The 21,102-nt window shown below is 35.1% G+C and overlaps 1 protein-coding gene across 1 annotated transcript in view; it reads right to left on the bottom strand.

Moving 5' to 3' along the window:
- Window positions 1-21,102, bottom strand: part of SLC4A7 (solute carrier family 4 member 7) — a 92,161-nt gene that overhangs the window by 4,623 nt on the left and 66,436 nt on the right. Inside the window, exons 14-24 of the mRNA XM_049766053.1 lie at window positions 18,712-18,845; window positions 17,339-17,584; window positions 15,359-15,464; window positions 14,445-14,606; window positions 13,972-14,085; window positions 11,834-11,995; window positions 11,487-11,738; window positions 9,358-9,426; window positions 6,799-6,972; window positions 4,630-4,758; window positions 1,694-1,791 (exon numbers count right to left, since the gene is read on the bottom strand). Of these exons, the coding sequence (XP_049622010.1) occupies window positions 1,694-1,791; window positions 4,630-4,758; window positions 6,799-6,972; window positions 9,358-9,426; window positions 11,487-11,738; window positions 11,834-11,995; window positions 13,972-14,085; window positions 14,445-14,606; window positions 15,359-15,464; window positions 17,339-17,584; window positions 18,712-18,845 (1,646 nt within the window). The remainder of the gene's footprint in view (window positions 1-1,693; window positions 1,792-4,629; window positions 4,759-6,798; window positions 6,973-9,357; window positions 9,427-11,486; window positions 11,739-11,833; window positions 11,996-13,971; window positions 14,086-14,444; window positions 14,607-15,358; window positions 15,465-17,338; window positions 17,585-18,711; window positions 18,846-21,102) is intronic.

Below are 21,102 nucleotides of genomic sequence, written 5' to 3'. Positions count from 1 at the left end.
ACTCAAGACCTACAAAAATTAAATAGCAGACAATCTCAGCAAATAAATTTGAGTCACTAATAATATCCGGGCAGTTGCTAGACTCTTTAAGATCACAAACAACAAAGCTAATAGCACAACACTACAGCAAATAATAGGATGGTGATACCTGGAATTTAAGATATAAAAAGATTTAAGAAATCATAAAAGAAATCAGAAAAAAGTTGCTTGATAAAATCACTTAACAAACATGTATACAAATTCAAATATGACCTCTAGAAACTGAAAAGACGGGGTCAGATTGATAATACAGGGGAAGGGCACTTGCCATGCACACAACCAACTTGGGTTTGATCCTTGGCATATCATATTTTCTCCTGAGTTCCGCCAAGAGAATTCCTGAGCACAGCCAGATGTGGCCCCAAAGCCAAAACTAACCCCCCAATCTAAAAAAGATTAGATTATGATAAAGGCTAAAACAAGTTAATTAACTACAAATAATGATATCTATTAACTTCAGAAAGAACCTGTGTATGGGGCTGGAGTGATAGCACAGCAGGTAGGACATTTGCTTTGAACATGGCCGACCTGGGCTCGATCCCAGGTGTCCCATATAGTCCACTAGCTTGCCAGGAGTGATTTCTGAGCCCAAATCCAGGAGTAAACTTTGAGCGCTGCCAGGTGTGAACCCCTAATAACTATGAAATAAAAAAAAAACTATATATTTTCTAAAATTAATTTCTGTATAATGGGATTTTGTATTATAAAGCTACTGAAAAGTAAATATAAAAACAGGAATATATATAAATAGTATAAGCTAATAATCTTTCCATACAACAAAGATTTATACATTTTTATTTCTAAAATTTAAATAAAAATTAAAAATCTATGAGAGAGAGAATGAAACTTAACATTTCCTTAGATACGAACTCACTAGCAATGGTCAAGACGCCTTGGAGGTGAGTTTCAGTGTCTTTGCACATATTGAGTATTAGATTACAAATATTTGATTCAAAATACATAATAACCCCAGCCTTACTGAAGGAGAAATACAGGAAAAAGGCTATACTATTAGCATAAAAATAACTATGATTCATGAACTAATTGTACTTATTTATTTTTAGTTTGGGAGCACACCAGTGCACAGGTGGCATCAGGGGCTGTTTCTAAATCATGAGGTGCCAAGGAACAATTTGGGTCTTCTGTTTACAAAGCGTTGAAATATCTACTAAACAATTCCTCTAGAACTGTGTACTAACATTAAACTTAGCGAAAACAATAGAGTATTTATAAAAAGGCAAGTAAAAACTTCCTGCCATAGAAGGTAAATGTAAGGTATGGTGGGTTCAAGTTCAGTTCATTCCTTATTTTTTTGGTTTTGGGTCACACCTGGCAGCACTCAGAGGTTACTACTCCTGGTTCTAGACTCAGAAATCGCTCCTGGTAGGCTCAGGGGACCATATGGGATGCCAGAATTCGAACCAGCATCCTTCTGCATGCAAGGCAAGTGCTCTACCTCCATGCTATCTCTTGGGCCCAGCATTCATTCTTTAATCTAGTCTATAACCTGAATGGGAAACAAGAATGAAACCTCATTTAGAATATATCAAGCAGATTTAATTAGCTTTTAAAACTGCATTCATTACTACTTCAAAGCAGTGTTGTACGACTTACACAGATATGAAACACATTTAATAAAAGAGATATATCTCACCTATATTTAAGGGCTTTAACTGGGATTTGCAACAGACTTCCTCCTTCAAATGGAAGGTGCACAGTATCATCACCAGCTTGAAGCATTCGTTCAGCCTCCTTTAGAGCACAAAGAGATTACTTTCATCAAAATATTTTCAGAGGGACCAAAGAACTAAGAACCCTAATTAATGACAATTTTTAAATAGTCTGTTATAATGAAAAATTAATTAATCTTTGAGCATATTGTACATAAAAAGATTTGCAGAGAAATTCTTAAAAGGCTATAGCTTCTACTTCTCTAAGTAACTTTTTTTCAATTTCCCTACATAAACTAAGTAATCAATAATTATGCAGGTAAAATAACTGCAAATATTATTGTTCAATCTCACCAATATTAATATTTAAGGTTAAGCTAGTCTCTGTGGTAGATAATTCAATTTACAAAGGATATTTAGCAGTACCCTCAATCTTTAACAATAAAATCTCGGGGCCAGAGTGATGGCGCAATGGTAGGGCATTTGCCTTGTACTCGGCTGACCCAGGACGGACTCATGTCCCATATGGTCCCTCAAGCTAGGAGCAATTTCTGAATGCACCTGAGCATCACCGGGTATGGCCCAAATATCCCCCCCCCAAAAAAAAACATAGTATGACTGGAACTCAATCATGAACAAGTTTGTAACTGTGTATCATGGTGGTTCAGTTAGAAAATTTATTAAAAAAACTTGCAAGATCAAATTATTTGGAAATTACTAATGTTTATAGTTTTATTTTAGTGTCATTTTATTAAAAAAACTTGAACCCCCTCCCAATCGGCATTAAAAAATATATATCCTGAAAAGAAGCTGCCCAGGTTGAGACTTTAAACAGGAGCTAGTGAGAACATCTTCAAGCATTTCACAGCAGATATCCACTGTATGAAGACAACACTGTGACTACCTTAAAAATATTAAATTAAAAACAGAGAACTTCAAACTAAATTTATAAGCATTCTTTGCAATTCAATGTGACATGTGGTACAAATGGAACTTGCTGATGTACATTTCTGGGAAAACACATTGAACATCACGGATAGTCTTTCTGTTTTCTATCTCCCCCACTTTTTTCCTTTCTGACTATGAAAATAATATTGACATAGAAGCTATTCAAGTACATACATTTGATTCATACAGTGATTTTAAGAATAGAACTCCTATGTTGAGGAATAGAGAAAAGTGGAACAATTCTTGCTGAAGTCAGCACACTACATTATTCATACTTCACAAATTCATTTACAAGGAAAAATTAACATAGTGAAACCCAGTTTGCTTTCTATTATGTACAACTTTTACCTTATCTAATTGAAACAGGAAACAATAGGATAAGTTACCATCAGTATTTTAGTTTATGAAACATCATCAAAAGCCCAAATTTTATATACAAATTTTATCAGAAAATAAAAATCCTAATTTTTAAATTCTGGAGTCAATGTATACTCCAATTAGGAGCATAATTAAAAACAGCCAAAATATATATTAAAAAGTGAATATTAAACCAAGTAGTTAAAAAACTAAACAAGACCGTAACTTTTAAAAAACAGAATCTGTCTGATCTTTACTTTTTATTTTTATTATTTGGGGTATTAAGCTTTGGCCACATCTGGCTGTGGCCATGGCTTAACTTTGTTCTCCACATAGAGATCAGTCCTGTGTCAGTCCTGGTCGTGCTTGGGAGACCATGTGGAGTCCTGGAATTGGAACATGGGTTAGGCAAGTACCTGGTTAAAAGCAAACACCTTACTGAATGTACTCTTCTTTAATTTAAAATAAATTCTAATTAAGGCGCTATGAAATTACCTATGCTACATATTTAGAATGGACTTTTACTTAAATGAAGTAATACCATGGTTAGTTAAAAAGAAAAGCATGGTGCTGGATGATAGCACAGTGGTAGGGCATTTGCCTTGCACATAGCCGACCCAGGTTCAATCCCCAGCATTGATCCCTGGCATCCCATAAGTTCCCCCGCACCTGTCAGGAACACTTTTTGAGTGCAGAGCCAGGCGTAACCCCTAAGCACTGCCAGGTATGGGCCACAAAACAAAAAAACAAAAAAAAAAGAAAAAGAAAAAAGAAAAGAAATCGAACTCAGAATCAAGAATTCATATAAATTATAGCAAAATTACCAATTAATAATATGCATAAAGTTATGCATTGATCAAATAAGCTCTTATTGTTAATACATGTACCAAATTACTGAACTACTACAAAAATTTAATGTACACTGAAATATATTTAAATAAGACAGACTAAATTGGGTGGTAGACTATGATGCAAGATTATATTCTGTTGCCTATGTTTAAAAACTGTTAGATTCTTTATTAACAATAACATTTCATAAAAGCATTTTTGTTTGAAGTGCTGTGAGAAAGCAAAATGATGAAACATTAAATGCTTAAGTTGGGACAAGCTCCTTAACTAATCTCTCTGTATCAGTTTTCTTATTTACATATTGGGAATAATAAAAATTCCTATAGTTTAGAAAATTCAGATTCCCATCACTGGATCATGCTTCACCAGAAACAGCATCTATCAGATGTGTAGTATTACCAGTAATGATCTCCATATCAACAAAAAAAGCAGTAAGGTTTTTAGGAGAGTAAGAGGAGCTGATGACCACAAACAGATTGTCATGGTAACTGAAACTGGTGTAACATATAAAACGAAACAGGATAAATTTATATTTTAGAACCTTTATTTATTGATTAACTGATTGGTCTCTAGGCCAAACCCAATGGTGGCCAGGGGCCACTCCTGGCTCTGCACCCAGAAATCGCCCCTGACAGGCTGGGGACCTCCTGGGATGCCAGGAATCGGGCCGAGTCCCTCCAGGTCGGCCACACACAAGGCAAATGCCCATCACTGTGCCATCTCTCCCGCCCAAAATGGGGTAAACTGAAAATTACTATCTTTTTACCTCTTTTTCTTTTTTTTTGTCATCTTCTTTTTTCTTCTTACTTTCCGGCATTAGATCATCAAGCCAACTAAGTTCTCTCTTTGTGAAACACAGGTCCATGAGTTTGCGTATAAACACTAATGCAAGAACCTTTTTAAAAAGAAGAGCGCAGATATATGAAAATACATAAAGTGTAACACTTGAAGAAAACTACAAATAACAAAAAGTACATCTATTTTATCAAAATACTCTCTATACACCATCTTTTTCAAAAGAATCGTTATTTATGTACGTGTCTTAATTTCCCAAGGATATAAACAAATGTTTCTTGGTGGGGGAGAGGAGCCCCACATGCAGCAGTGCTCAGAGCGTACCCTAGCTCTGAGCTCAAGGATCACTACTGGTGGACTCAGGGAACCATATGAGGGACTGGGATCAAACCTTAGACACCCGCAAGGCAAGTACCCACTGTACTATTGTTTTAGCCCCGTTTGTCACTTTTAATACTTTTCTAATAAAATCCTATTCCACTTAAAATGATAAAGGTCACCACAGTCAATATTACCACAGTATAAGAATATCATTTTCCTGATCACTTTATAATAATATAAAGTATGTAAATATGTAAATATATACAGCAAAAAATTTCAGCAATATTAAAAGAATCGATTTTTTTGCATTACATTTTACATTCTATTCATTAGTATTTGTAAAAAAGACATCAATGCTTTCACTTGCTTTTCTTTAAAAATTAACACCACACTTGAGAGGAGTGAGGGTACCATATGCAGTGATGAGTCCATGCATGATAGAAGGGTCCCTATGAGATGCCAAGGATCTAACCTGGGTCAGCCAAACCTAAGGCAAGCAGCCTCTACCCTCTGTACTATTTAATACCCTGGCCCCAACTGAATTCATTTTTATATCATGTTCATTAATTGACAAGAGTTTTCTATAATTTAGATAAAAACTATTTTTTGTGTCTTAAAAACTATACAATATCCGGGCTGGAGAGATAGCATGAAGGTAGGGCATTTGCCTTGCATGCAGAAAGAAAGTGGTTCGACTCCCAGCATCCCACATGGTCCCCTGAGCCTGCCAGGAGCGATTTCTGAGCATAGAGCCAGAAGTAACCCCTGAGCGCCGCTGGGTGTGACCCCAAAACCAAAAAAAATAAAAAATAAAAAAATAAGAACTATACAATATCCATGAACAAGCTATTCTCCCAATTCAATTTGATTTCAACATTTATAGTATTTTTGGTTACACACAAAATATTGTCATATAATGAAATATATCTACATTAATAGTTATGTTTTTCTTTCTTTCAAAAACCAGCTTTATATGTGTGTGTGTGTGTGTGTGTGTGTTTTGTTTTTGTTTGCTTGTTTATTTGTGCCACACTAGCAATGATCAGGGGTAACTCCTGGCTCTACAATCAGGAATTCAGAGAACCATATGCTATGCAGGAAATCAAACATGAGTTGGCTGTTTGTAAGACAAGCACCCTACCTGCTGTTCTATGGCTCCAGGCCCCGGATTTAATATTCTTATGTTATGCTATAATGTCTTTGAACAGGTGAATTCTAAATTACTCATAAGTCCTAGTGAATCAGGTAGGAAGGGCAACTTTATTTTGCTCCAATATATAGTCAAATCTTTTATTACAGGCACTTACTTTTCTCATTTGAATGTATTTTATGGTCTTTAAGTGGCATAATTTGGAAAGCTTCTTGACACACCAATTCTTTTTTTGGAGCCATTTGTCTACTCTATTGTCAATTCCAGATTGTGACTAGCTCAACTGAACTGGACAACCTCTTATGAATAAGAACCTGAACTAATCCCAGGCTCCTTATGTGCGATTTTGATGGCCCCATCACAGGTGCATCCAAAAGGCAATGCATCACCAGCCGAGAGTACTGGATTGCAGCCCAGTTACAGTATTAGAGAGCACAGGGGTTAAAGTGCTTGCCTTAGGCTAGGGCAAAAAAAAAAATATCAAGAACCCAGCACCACTCTACTCCCCTAAACTACCAATTCCTGAGCATAGAATCAAAAGTGGTCCCTGGGCACTGCTAAATGTCACCCAAAGAAACAAACAAAAAATCCCACCATTTATTAGAATTATTAAATAATGATTATCAAAACATGAAATATTATTGGCAAAAAAAAAGGGGAGAAACTTACCATCATGGGAAAGACTACTGCAGCAGCTGAGGCTTTAATTACCCATAAGAGAACCAGGCAAGTGAGCTGAATGACTGTGAAAATATGCACCTTCCAGAGAGGCACATAACGAAGATATATCAAGTCAGGCTGATGCTTAGCAGGCATTCCAAATAATTTTATACGGTCAAAGAACTGTTATCAAATAGAAAACAAAACAAGAACACTTTTCATCAAAAGTTCCATTTCTGCTACAAATAAACAGAAATTAAGCGCAAACTGTGAAAGTTTCGTGATTTAATGTCCTTGCCATGTTCTCATAATAAAAGACTATTTCAGTATAAAATCTCTAGATCTAAGGGTAGTAATGTGATAAGTGGGTGATGTCAGAAAGGCAACCATTTGAATTAATACAATTTCATCAGAAAATTCAAGCAGAGGGGGGAGTTCAAGCCAAAATATATTAATTTGAAAAATTAAAATAATGTACTTGCTGTGATCAAATACATAGGTCATCTAATCTCTTTGAACTTGTTTTTCTAATGCATACAAGAGAAGCAGTCTGAATGGTTTTTATGGATCTTGCCAAATTTAATAGTAAGTCTCTGAAAATAACCTGAGATGACATTTATCTATTTTTCACTCAATGAATTGAAAAACACAAGAAACTTTCTGATCTTTTTAAGTTATGAAGTCCTCATTCATAAACTAGATTGAAGGGTAGTTTTAAAAAATATATTGAAAAGCTGTAAACAGCATTAGAACTTTGTCCATTTTCTTTTCCTTTTTGGGGGGAGGGGGTCAAACGCGGTGGCGCTCAGGGGTTATTCCAGGCTATACATTCAGAAATCACCCATGGCTTGGGGGACCATATGGCACGTCAGGGAATCAAACCGCAGTCTATCCTAGGTTAGCGTGTGCAAGGCAAACACCCTATCACCTGTGCCACTGCTCTGGCCCCTATTCATTGTTAAATGTTCTGATATACTTTACTACAGATTTATGTTCATTTTGCTGCTTAAATGTTCCTAAAACTATTGTGTAAACTAATGATAACAATACAGAATTTTCATATATGTAAGCTGCATGTTAGACATTTGTAATAGCTAAAATAGGGGTACTGATGTGAAGTATCAAGTATGGAAGTAATCACTTAACAAACTTGCTTGGATCTGTGGTGTCTATAAGGTATGAGTTACCTATGCTTATATAACTAGTGCCATAACTTAAAGAAATAGGGAATATATATTTACCCCCCAAAAAAACATATTAATCTCACAACATTGGTCTCTTAAAAAATGAGTAAATGACAGAATTTCTTAAGAGAAGAAACTATATTGTACTATGAGGAAAAAATTTTTTTTCAAGAGGCCACACTAGTGATGCTCAGGGGTTATTTCTGGCTCTACATACACACAGGAATTATTCCTGGTGGTACTCAAGGGAACATATAGGATGTCAAAGTCTGAACTCAGGTCCCCTTCAATGCAAGACAAATTCCCTATCCACTATACTATTTCTCTACCCTCTGAAAAAGTTTAGCTGGCAAAAAGCTATTCATTAGAGGTGGTCATGTGGTACCTTGTTTTAATAGTTCAATATTTATTCATTTATTTATTTATTTTGGTTTTGGGCCACAACCATTTGACGCTCAGGGGTTACTCCTGGCTATGCGCTCAGAAATCGCTCCTGGCTTGGGGGGACCATATGGGATGCCGGGGGATCGAACTGTAGTCCGTCCTACGCTAGCGCTTGCAAGGAGGACACCTTACCTCTAGCGCCACTTTCCCGGCCCCTCACTATTTATTTTTTATTGTTTTTGTCTTTAAATAGCTCAATGTTTTACACTGATTGAATGCATACAAACTATAATAAAATCCACCAGGAGGTAAGTCCCTCTTGGGGGTCAGAGAGATAGCATGAAGGTAAAGTGTTTGCCTTGCATGCAGAAGGACAGTGGTTCAAATCCTGGCATCCCATATGGTCCCCTGAGCGTGCCAGGAGTGATTTCTGAGCATAGAGCCAGGAGTAACCCCTAAGCGCTGCCGGTTGTGACCCCAAAACCAAAAACCAAACAAACAAACAAACAAAAAAGAAAGTCCCTCTGTTTCCTGTTTACAATTAGTATTTTTTCCTTTCTTGATTACCACTGTTATCTTAAGGAGCACAGAAATAAATTAATATACTATACCTTAGTATATACCATTTATCTGACACCAAAATCCCTTCTCTTTTTAGGCACTGAAAAGTTCTACATATCAGAAAGATACTTTTCTCCATTCCAAACCATACGATCCTCTCATTACTAAACTAGTTTTTACAGATACATTTTCAATAGTGTTAATTAGAAGTAGTATAGCACCGTATCATCATGATCTCACTGTTTTATTGAGGGAGAAGGAAGGAGCAAGAGGAGATAGACAAAAGTTATCCTAACTCAAAACTAAAATGTGAATTTCAAATCACCAGTTAGAAATTTTTCTCTAAACTATCAGAATTAAAATATATTGCTAACATGAAAAACTTGCAAATTTAAAATATGACATACTTAAGATTTTATACATTCAAATGTACACTTGCCTGAATTCCTTTCAGCGAGGAAACTCCCATGTAAAGGAAAACACCATACAGAACAGGCATTGGAATAAACTGTAAGTAGATGGCCACAATTAGAGAGCATGCTACTAAAATAACTTTACAGCAATAAATTCACAAAAATACTCATAGTGAGTTCCTACAGAAACGGAAAAGCTCTTTTAGTGATGATACTTAAAATACCCTGCACATTTTAAAAAATGCTAGTAAATAATTATCATCTTGAAAATCTAGTTCATCTACATTTTTTTTATAAAAGGATTTATATTTAGTGGTTGAGAATATGGGCACTATAATCAATCAGATTACTTAATGTAAAAAGCTCAAGTAGGCTCATACTGAACCTGAATGTCTGCACTTGAATTGCTTCTGTATTATATGGATATGAAAACAGAATTTCATATAAGAAGTTTCAGAAGTATGTGCTATGTGCCAATCATTCAAAAAGCATCAGCAAATATACCAAAAATACCAAAGAGCATCCTTTCTTAGTTCTCACTACCTATTAACTACAAGACTGTTTATGTGTTCTTGCAGCATTTACATTTGTATAAATTAACTTTTAAAAATAGAATGTTTCTAATTACAAGACAAAATAGAAATGTTAAGTCTTACAATAAAAATTTAAATAGCACAATATTGGGGCCAGTGACATAACACTCCAAGAATGGAATATGTCTGGCATGAACAGGCCCCCAGTTTAATACCTGAGTGTAGTTCAAATCCCCTTCCCCCACAAAAAGAGTTATTTCTAGAAAGTTGCTTTTGCAGGAACCGGAGAGATAGTACAATGAGTAGGCATCTATCTGTCTTGCACATGGATGGCCTGAGTTCAAACCCTGCCATGCCACATGGCCCCAAGCATCACCAGATGTAACTCAAAAAAAAACAAACAAAAAAACCCAAGGGACCGAAGAGATAACATGGAGGTAAGACGTTTGCCTTTCATGCAGAAGGATAGTGGTTTGAATCCTGGCATCCCATATGGTCCCCCGTGCCTGCCAGGGACAGTTTCTGAGCATAGAGCTAGGAATAATCCCTGAGAGCTGCCGGGTGTGACCCAAAAACCCAAAAACAAACAAACAAAAAAACAAAACAAAAAAAAACAGAAGTTCTGTTTCGAAAATGCTGGGGAATATAGAGACTGACTTCATTTAAAGCTTTTCAGATATGCTAGTTGAATGTTTCTATCAATATACAGTTACTATTTAAAGTAATTTTAAAACTTTATCAATAAGGATAATCCCCGTCAGAAATTTATTAAGTATCTCTCTTCCCACACAAGCATTTCCAACAATGTAGTAATTGCCTGTTTTACCAGATAATCAAATTCTCACAAGTTGATAATAATAATGTATTTTATATTTTTGTTGTTTTTCTAATGATTCCCAGAAAAATTACTAGAATATTACTAGAATTTCCACTAGGAATCTGGTGGAAAAGTATCAGATATATTGGAAATTTTCAGATGGCATACTTGTTTCCTATGACTGTAATTATTTTTATTCATTCTTATGTATCAACAAGATGCATATATTGAAAATCAAATGTGACTAAAAATGTTTATTTTCACATTCATCGTTTATAGCAGCTATATAGCAGCTTTTATAACTGAGTACTACTAATATTGTTTCATTTTACCAGGCTAAGTCATGGATTAAGATCATACTAAGGCCATAATAAGCTATGGATTAAATTCTTCCTAAAGAATAAGTTTTTAATTTTTTTGAGCCACACCTGGTGGCACTCAGAGGTAATTCTTGGCTCTGAGCTCAGAAATCACTCCTGGCAGGCTGGGGGATATAGGGGATACCAGGGATTGAACCCAGATCCGTCCAGGGTTAGCCACATGCAAAGCAAAGGTCCTACTGCTGTGCTAAAACTCTGGCCCCGTAAATAATTTTTTTTAATAATTAGAAATTACTTTTAATACTAACTTTTTGCTGTGGGTATATCTAACACTAAAATGCCTGTTATAATGAAAACTATACCAAAATATTATTTTCCAAAAATTTTGATGAAATAAAACTTTAGATGTTGTTACGTTTCATTTCTCATTTTTATACTAACAAGCATAAATTTTGATAGATTATAAGATATTTTAAGAAATTTACCTTTAGTGCTGAAGTCATGAACACAGACAGGCCCATGAGAATAAATATCACTAGCCCTGTAACCCGTTGTTCACGAATTCCCAAAAATTTGGGTTGTTCCCCCGGAGCAGAACATTCAGATTCAACTTTCAAGCTGTTGACATGACTTATAGACAACACTGTTGCAGCCACAAACCATGGAAGTCCCATGACAGAGCAAACTCCCAACATAACACCAACCATGAACAAATCAAGGTGATAACCAGCTCCTTTCTAAAAACAGAAATAAAGATAAATAATTTTCATCTTACATACTTGAATATTCTGGTCACTATTGAAAGATGCCTTAAATTGAAAAAAAAAATTACCTTCAACTTGTGCTCCTTTCTGTTTATGATTACAGCTGTAATTTGTTGATCCATAAAGATGAGAATGGTACAAAGTAGAGCTGGAATAGCAGCTATTAATAAAGTCCACCAAGGATTTTCTCCTAATGGGCTTATGATCCAGCCCCTATTTGGATCAGTAGGCTGTTAAAAAAAAGGTTTTATTTAAAAATTAATCTCTTCATGGCACAATTTTCTTTCATTTCTTTGGGTAGTGGTGGGAGATTGCATCCAGCGGTGTTCAAGGCTCACTCCTGGCTCCGTACCCATGGATCACTTCTGATGGTACTCAGGAAATGAGACCGGAGTACCATAGATAGAACCCATATTGGTGGCATGCAAGGCAAGAAACCTACCTGACTTGCTATACTATCTCTCTGGCCTTATACAAAATTTTCACAGCACAAACTATCTATTCTAAGAAATAGTATTCCAAGAAATACAAAGCATTTATATAGAACTAAGTAAGGGCCAAAGGGCATGCAGGTAGGGTATTTGCCTTGCATGCAGATGAGCAGGGTTCACCCCCACTCTCGCAGCATCTTTTATGGCTCCCCTGAGCCTGAGTAATTTCTGAGCAGAGTCAGGTGCAACCCAACTGCCTCCAGGTGTGACCCCCTCAAACCCTCCCCACTAATTTAAATATTGGGATTCATAACAAAAATTATTTAAATATAGTCACAGTAATCCTTCCCATTCCTGCCTATATTCCTACTTTGAGATGAAGTCTTCTACTTCTCATGAATTTGGAATGATCTCTAGGATTACTTTAACAAACATGATCAGATCAAAATAAGACTAATTTCTGAGTCTTAACTCCAAGAGCTCTTACAATTTTTTTCTAATCCTCTAGGCACTCAGAACTTAAACTGTTAAGTGAGCCTGGGTAAGATTTTTTGAGGAATTAAAACAATATTTAGAGAAAAGGATTGTAGGACAACTACTCCAAAGTTTTAGTCATTAGAAATGAATTAATGGGGAGGGAGCAGGCCGGAGAGATAGCATAGCATAGCAGTAGGGCATTTGCCTTGCACACAGCTGACCGGGGACGGAACTGGGTTCGTTTCCCACCATCCCATATGGTCCCCGGAGCCTGCCAGGAGCGATTCCTGAGCAGAGCCAGAAGTAACCCCTAAGCATGATCGGGTATAGCCCCAAAACAACAAAAAACAAAACAAAGAAATGAGGAGCTGGAGAGATAGCACAGTGGTAGGACATTTGCCTTGCAAGAGGCGACCCAGGACCAACCCAGGACCAACGGTGGTTCGAATCCCGGGCATCCCATATGGTCCCTTGTGCTTGCCAGGAGCGATTTCTAAGCACAGAGCCAGGCTGTGGTGCAAAAACAAAACAAAACAAAACAAAACAAAACAAAACAAAACAAAAAAAAGGGAAAAGAAATGAGTTTATGGAGAACAGAATGAGATCATAGCAATCTAACAGAAAGAAATGACTGTTGTCCCTAATATATCCCAAAACCAAAGATCACCTAAGCCTAGGTCTACTAGTTAAACGTTTGCTAACAAGGAGTTATGATTTGAAGATTTATTACATTACCTACCTACATACATCTACCTACTTTTATTTTAAATGACATTAATATAACTATTAGTGTTCTTGCAGGGTCAGAACTAGGCTATAATTGATCTTCCAGGAAACTTTTTTCTAAAATATCTACTTAACAAATATTAGATTTCACTGTTAAGATAAAATTTGTTTCGTATCAAGAAAACTTCAAGGATTATCAGAGTATTTATTTGGTATTTAGGAGATACTCTATATACTAAAATTAAACATGTGCTTTTATTTATTACCAAGACTTCATATACTAATCATATCTTTTAAAACAAAATAAAGATCCAATATTATAAAATTCAGGCATTTCCCCCCCACTCCTTTATATTACATTGTTGTAAATTCAGTATTATATACAATTATTTCATCTGTAGGATATTGTATATTTTCAATGTGTTTTAGTTGAATATAACTAACTATATACAAAATTTTTTATCAGCTACTAAAAGAAACTAAGTATTTTCTAAAAATAATTTCTTAGGAAGCAGAATCGCATTTTAACATGGGGTTGCCAAATAATAAAAATCAAGGTTTTTAATACTCACCTGAAATTTCTCAGGAACATGAAGTTTAGGAGATGGAACTCCTACAAGGTAGTCAACTGCAACCATTATTACTATTGTGAGAAACACGGCAAAGTCACTGATTGTAGATCGCACCTATGACAAAAGGATTATGCTAATTAACATGGAAAAAGTGTTCCCTAGCTATTTCTTTTAGACTTTAAAACATATCACTAAAAAACATGAATGGGATTTCAATTAGTAATAATGTGTCAATGAAAGAAATTATTTCCATTTAATATTTTTCCTAAAAATAGATTATAACCAATGTATTGGTACCTTTAAGTTTGGAGATTAAGGACACAATTTTGACAATAAGCAATTTATTTGTAACAAACATCTTTGTAACAATAACAGATTGACTTAAATGTATTATCATTTTAAATTAAATCAAGGAAATGAAAACTGAAAATTTAATAGTACTGGTGTCTAAAAGTTATGTTCGTTCAAATTACCTTAGTAGGAAAATAGCGCTTAGTCTTAAATTGCTTGAGAAATGAAGACAGGAAAAATGTTGTGAAAAATAAGATGACACACCAGAAGAGCACATCCGGAATATAAGGACCATGAAGACTACAAGCTGATCCTACAAATTCACCATGGAAGGCTTTACATTCCTGGGGAAAAAAGAAAAAAGGGGGCTGAGGGGACTCCCAGACACTAATAAATGACTTATGTCTTTACTGACTCAAAACACACCATTATTTTATATTTCTGTTGGGGGTTTTGGGCCACACCTTGTGATGCTCAGGAGTTACTCCTGTCTTTACACTCAGCAATATTCCTGGTGGTGCTAAGAGAATCATATCAGATGCCAGGGATTGAAACTACTTACATTCAAGGCAAGCTCTCTATCTCTTACCCTAGTGTTCAAGTCTGACTAAACTCAATTCAATTTGTCATTTAGGACACAAGCAAAGTAGTCATGATCTAAATCAAGAGTTGTCAAATTTTTTATGGCTTTGTTGGACATCAGTCCACAGTGGTTAAAAACCACTGCTAAAAACAAGTGATTCATGAAGCAGAAAATCTGAGAAATGAAATTTAAGAGAAAGCGTTATGGACTGTTGGAACCATCAACTCAAATACATGCAAATATAGTATTACTGAACAGTTCCTCAAATTTGTCAATTTAAGTAAAATTATTTAATAGTCAAATCATCTATCTTTATTTCCCTTATAAGCATCATCCTTCTTGGCTCCAAACAAAATTTTAAGTGAAAATACATGAATATGTGGTAAGTCCTATTTGGTTAAAACTTTGCTAGATCCTTAAAACATGATACCCCATTGGTCAAAAAGAAAATACATGTCTAGTCAGATCAGAACAGGCTAACTACAAAAATCTTTGATTTCACTGTATACTCACAGAAACAGTGAGATTTTCCCAAGAAACATCATTTGCTGTTATATTCTTTTCCTTCCACACCATTAGAGTCTCATTACTAGGGTAAAGAGGTTCAACACATACACACCTGAGAAATCAGAACAGGATAAAAATTTAAGGATTTCCCGTTTCATATTTAGGTTTTCTTAAATCTATGCTTAACTATGTTTCATGTTGCAAATCATGGAGACTGGAAAGTAAGAACATATAAGAAACAACAAGTAAAACAGAGCTAGGCTTATTTCTAAGTCAATATAACACACAAGTATCAGTACAGGATTCACTTACTAAACCTTGTTAGGTAGTATTCGATAGCAGAGAGATGTTACTTTTTTAAAAAGCAGCAAGGTCACTGGGATAAATTTTATCTACTAACTTCTGTGACAGCTACCACTGCCTCCCCCACCACAACATGCAAAGTTATGAAAAATGTCATATTCCTATATATTCTTTGTATTCTAACAAGCAGAAGGAAAGAGGAATGCAGGAACAGAATGGGGAAAAGGGAGCAATGAAGGCTCTTCAATTTTAGGTGGCTAAAATGAGAAGTTATAGCCTTGTTTCTAGAGAGCCACAGTCTCGATAATTCTGTGAGATGCACATTCTCTGTCCATCTATGAGGGACCACATTTTTATTTAAAAGATAACAATAATATCTAACTTTATTAACTCCATTTTTTTTAATTGGGTATCTTCCAGCAGTACTCAGAGGTGACTCCTGGGTCTATACTCAGGAGTCACTCCTGGCAGTGCTCAGGGCACCATATGGGACACTGGGGATCAAACTTGGTTTGGCTAAAATCCTACCTGCTGTACTATCAATTGGACCCCTATTAACTACTTTTATGTAATTTCCCACAAAAATTATTATAAAAACCCAAAAGATAGGATAATGGAAATAAAAGACACATCCTATATCTAAGGTTTGCTTGAAAAATACAAAATCTATATTGTCTTTTTTTTTAACATATGGTGTCTATAAAACAGCAAGTTTTAATTGACCATTCCAATTCAAATCTAAGACTCAAAGTATTGGGATCAGATAGGGTACTTGCAGGCTGCCAATCAAGGTTCAATCCCTGGCACCCTATATGGTCTAAATTCTACCAGAAGAAGGATTCAGAAGAAGCCCTGAATACTGCTGAGTATGACCCCCAAAACAAGACCTAACAAACCAAAATACTGATACAAATTATTTCAGTGAATAAATATGACTGAATATGGAGCCAGGTATATAGTATAGCAGATAAAGTAGTTGCCTTGCATGCAGTCAACCAGCATTCTAAATGGTCCCGAGTTCACCAGGAGAGTGATCCCTGAATGGTATGCCAGGAGAAAGTCCTGAGCTTAGCTTAGTGTATGTATCTCAAAAAGAAAAAGAAAAATGACCACATCTGATTAACCATATATGTGTTCATTGAGTGCTTTAATAAAATACCAATCATAACAAATAGGTCAACCTCTATAGGGCTAGTTGGAAAGCCAGATAAAGTGAGATTCTTTTTTCTTTTTTTTTTTTGGTTTTTGGGCCACACCCGTTTGGTGCTCAGGGGTTACTCCTGGCTAGGTGCTCAGAAATTGCCCCTGGCTTGGGGGGACCATATGGGACGGCGGAGGATCGAACCAAGGTCCGTCCTACACTAGCGCTTGCAAGGTAGACACCTTACCTCTAGCGCCACCTTCCCGGCCCCCCCCCCTTTTTTTTTTGGTTTTTGGGTCACACCTGGCAGCACTCAGGGGTTACTCCTGGTTCTATGCTCAGAAATCACTCCTAGCAGGCTCAGGGGACCAGATGGGATGCAAGGATTCAAACCACTATCCTTTTGCATGTAAGGCAAAAGCCTTATCTCCATGCTATCTCCCGACCCCTCATTTTGCACACACACACACACACACACACACACACAAACAACTTTACACATACATATTATAATATACATTATTAAGAAAACAAATACTTACGAGTAGCTTGTCAATTTATCTAAATTATTGTGCATATTAAATGCATATGTTTTTCCTAAGTGAAAGAGCTTCTCCAAAGCCTCATAAATAAAAATGATACAAATGAGAGCCGCAAAAGCCTCTTCTGTAAATCTAGTAATATAGCATACAAGGCTGCTTGCATCTGTTGCAACCAAAACAATGCACAGGAAAGCAGTCCATAGACCAATACTGGTTCTTAAAGATAGATAGGAAAGGTGATAATCTCTGTTTAGAAAGAAAAATAGGAACAAAATTAACATACACATTACAAACAACATGTATACTAGAATTTTATAAAACAACAGTACAAAAAAAAAAAGAAGCAAGATTTCTGGAGACAGTAAATTACCACAATAACAAAATAACAACTAAAGATTTTAATAGCCTTTCTACTTCAACCGATAAGATTTTCAATGACAGACTTCATAGTGACATTCTACTATTTGCATTAAAAAAATCTAGGTCATGAACATTTTCAAAAACCAAAACTTCATTTTAGAATCAGTAAGGAGAAGTAATGACAGGTTAGAAAGTCCATAGGGTAACTAAATATGACTCTGCCTAAAGACCCAAGTATTGTAGTATGAATATGAAAGTCACAAGTCTACTCCACCAGCACTGTCACAATCTCCTACCTCTTTACTAGTGTATCTGCAGAAAGCAGCTCCATTTTTTTTTCAAATAAGGAATTATTACCAGAGTCTAGAACACTTCAGGACATATCTCTATCACATCAGGTAAGAATTTAAATAAGCGTATTCAACAAAGAAGAGTTAGGATAAACTATTTAAAGCAATTAAGTTGCTTATTGAAAAAATATTCAATTACCTTTATTGCACAAAAGGAATAGCATTACTAGCCATGACAAATTCCTGTCTACTATCTTCTACAACCTGTATCAAACTTCTACATTAATCAAGAACCCCACTAGTGGAAAAGGATACCTCATTCTACTATGATTCCAGTAAGACCAACATATAATCCAGTAAGCAATTCAAAACATAGGTACATATACCTTTTTACTAAGCTGAAATTGGCTAGCTCAAAAGATTTTAATATGCTTATCAGTACTCAACCTCATTTATTATAAAATTATAAAAAGGAAACTTGTGGTTTCTGCTATTGCTCCAGCTCCTCCTGATAAGGGGATAATGATAAGATTCAGAGTAGGGTGAACTATACAGTTGCCTAAAAATATATATTGAATATATATATATATATATATATATATATATATATATATATCAATTGATCAGATCCCTTTACCAGTTACTAAATATCTAATTCTAACTAAAGAAACAATATAATCATATACATATGTAAACAATAATATAAGCACTGCTATTACATACCTGCAGAATTTAAATAAAATTTTTTCAAATACTAAAACTGGACCTGTGCTTCCCAATATGGTCAGAGGTTGCCCAGCAAACAATGAATAGGCAATCCCAGTTATTGATGCTCCAAAAAGAGATTCTATTGCACTCTGTTTAAGGAAAAAAGAAATGAATAGAAGTAATATGAAATAACACTACTAATTTACTAAAACATACATCTGTAAAATAAAAAAACTAATCAAATATTTAATAAAGTTAATACAACTTCAGGCATTAAAATTTAATTTAAAAACTGTGAAGTTTAAATATATAAGTAAAACTGCTTTCTTTCTACATATTAAAAGTGAATGTGTGCAATCAATCTTAGTTCAAAGCTGCGGGAGGCAAAAAGAAGAAGTAAATGAAAGAAACATTAGGAGCTTCAATTTTACCTGAATACAAAGATATATTAATTATTTTGATTTTTCTGAACTATTTCACTTGAAAAATAAAAAAAATGTTAAGATACTCCATTATATAAAAAAAAATAAATCAATGTGATCTTTTATAAAAAGCAACTCTCCATGCATTTTAAAGAAAGGAACTTGATAATACATCTTAACTAACAGATATAACATTTGAAATATATAACAAACAAATATAGAAAGATATCTTTTAAACAACTCACAGAAGATAAATGTAGAATTATTAAGGTTTGGTTAAAAAGAGACCATAAGAAATTCTGATTAATACTAGTAAACCTATTTGTACCACTGTCAACACTGCATTTTACTGATTAGGTAATAGGAGAACAAGATGTGCCACTGGGCTAGAGGAGGAAGAAAAGAGTTTACTATTCACAAACAACAAAGTCAACTGGAATGCACCGATCAAGAAAGGGAAAACCCAGTATTGGAAAAGTCAAGGGATAGAAGCTCTGAAAAACAATACTCTTGAAACTGAGAAGCAACAGCACAGCAGCAGGCAAACAGGATCTGAACATGAGATTGATTCCTAATAGACATCAAGCTACAGCTATACCTGCCAACTTCTTACATCAAATCTTTGTTTGAAGTGAGCTGATGATAATCAGAAGAACTTACTGAATCAAGTGTTTGCAAAAATAATAGGGAAGCATATTTTCTGGCAGAAAAAAACATGCATTCAATAAATGGCTGAAATTTTCATCAACAATAACAGCATCTTCCAAGATCAAAACCACAAAATAGGAGTAAGCAGTAAAAATAGTCCACAATTAGCAAATTAAAACATTACACAAACTTGCTTAGTCAAAATGAAGTGATTAGTCATACATTAACAAAATATTTGATTGTAAGAGACATTTGTTTTCTTACCCATCAAAATGTAAAAATTTGTTATAGAAGACACAACCAAGCCTTTATAAAAATTTTTGATTCAATTAGGATATGTAGGCAATGCTCAAGTCAAAGGAAAAAAATAACTACTACAAGAGACACAATGCACAAACTGAGAGGAGAAGATGTCGAAGAAAGAAATGCTCACAGGGCTGGAGATGGGCACAAAGTTCTAGTTTCACTTTCCAATGTTAAACTGAAGAAGCAGATCCTGGCACATCAAGACTGCCTTTCTACAACCCTAACACACACTGTACTGAAACATTACAAATTAACTTATCTTTTTTTCATTTTAGTTTTTAAATCCTTCCAAATTGAACATGACACTGGCAATAATGCCTTACCCATTAAGTTTCCACTTAAATTAGAAGGCTCTCTTTATGGCATTGAAAATTTGACTGCTCATCTTTCCTCCTTAAGACTCTATTTTGGTTTAACAAAATTTTATCATCCTGAATTCTCTTATAAGAGCTCTTGATTATGTCTATATCTGATTTTCTAGGTGATTTTTCTCCTCATCTTAATCCTTGTTCCATTCCACAAATATGGGTGAATTATAACTCATTTCTTCTTTCCCTAAAAAAAAAAATTCCCTTCATGCATCCTAAGTTCAACTATGACCTATATTTGAATCATTCCCATTTTTTTACTTCCTTCTTATCACTATCAACTCTGAAATGTCTACATCTCTACTTGGGAGTTCTAATAAAGCACCTTAGAAAACATTATCATCTCCAAATAATTTTACTCCATGATACTCTAGATTTCTATATTCGGGTTACTTCAACTTCTTTATCTCACAAATTTGTGTGGCATGTCATATTCTAACACTATCTGATCTGGTCACTTGGGTTAGAATGACTGAGGGCAAAAGCTACATGCTCATCTTCCCCCTAGCTCTAGTCCTCCAATTATCTAAAAATCATTGCCTGCACAAAACATTAAATAGCAGGATAAGGAGGCTGGCAGAGAATGAATGACAGTCCAAGAGCAAAGTAGCAGCATTTTTCATAATAGTAACAGATAGGACATTTTCACAGGGACCTGCAGT

The sequence above is a fragment of the Suncus etruscus genome, chromosome 20, assembly GCF_024139225.1.
Source record: "Suncus etruscus isolate mSunEtr1 chromosome 20, mSunEtr1.pri.cur, whole genome shotgun sequence".
Lineage (NCBI taxonomy): Eukaryota > Metazoa > Chordata > Mammalia > Eulipotyphla > Soricidae > Suncus > Suncus etruscus.
This window is presented reverse-complemented; position numbering and strand designations above follow the sequence as displayed.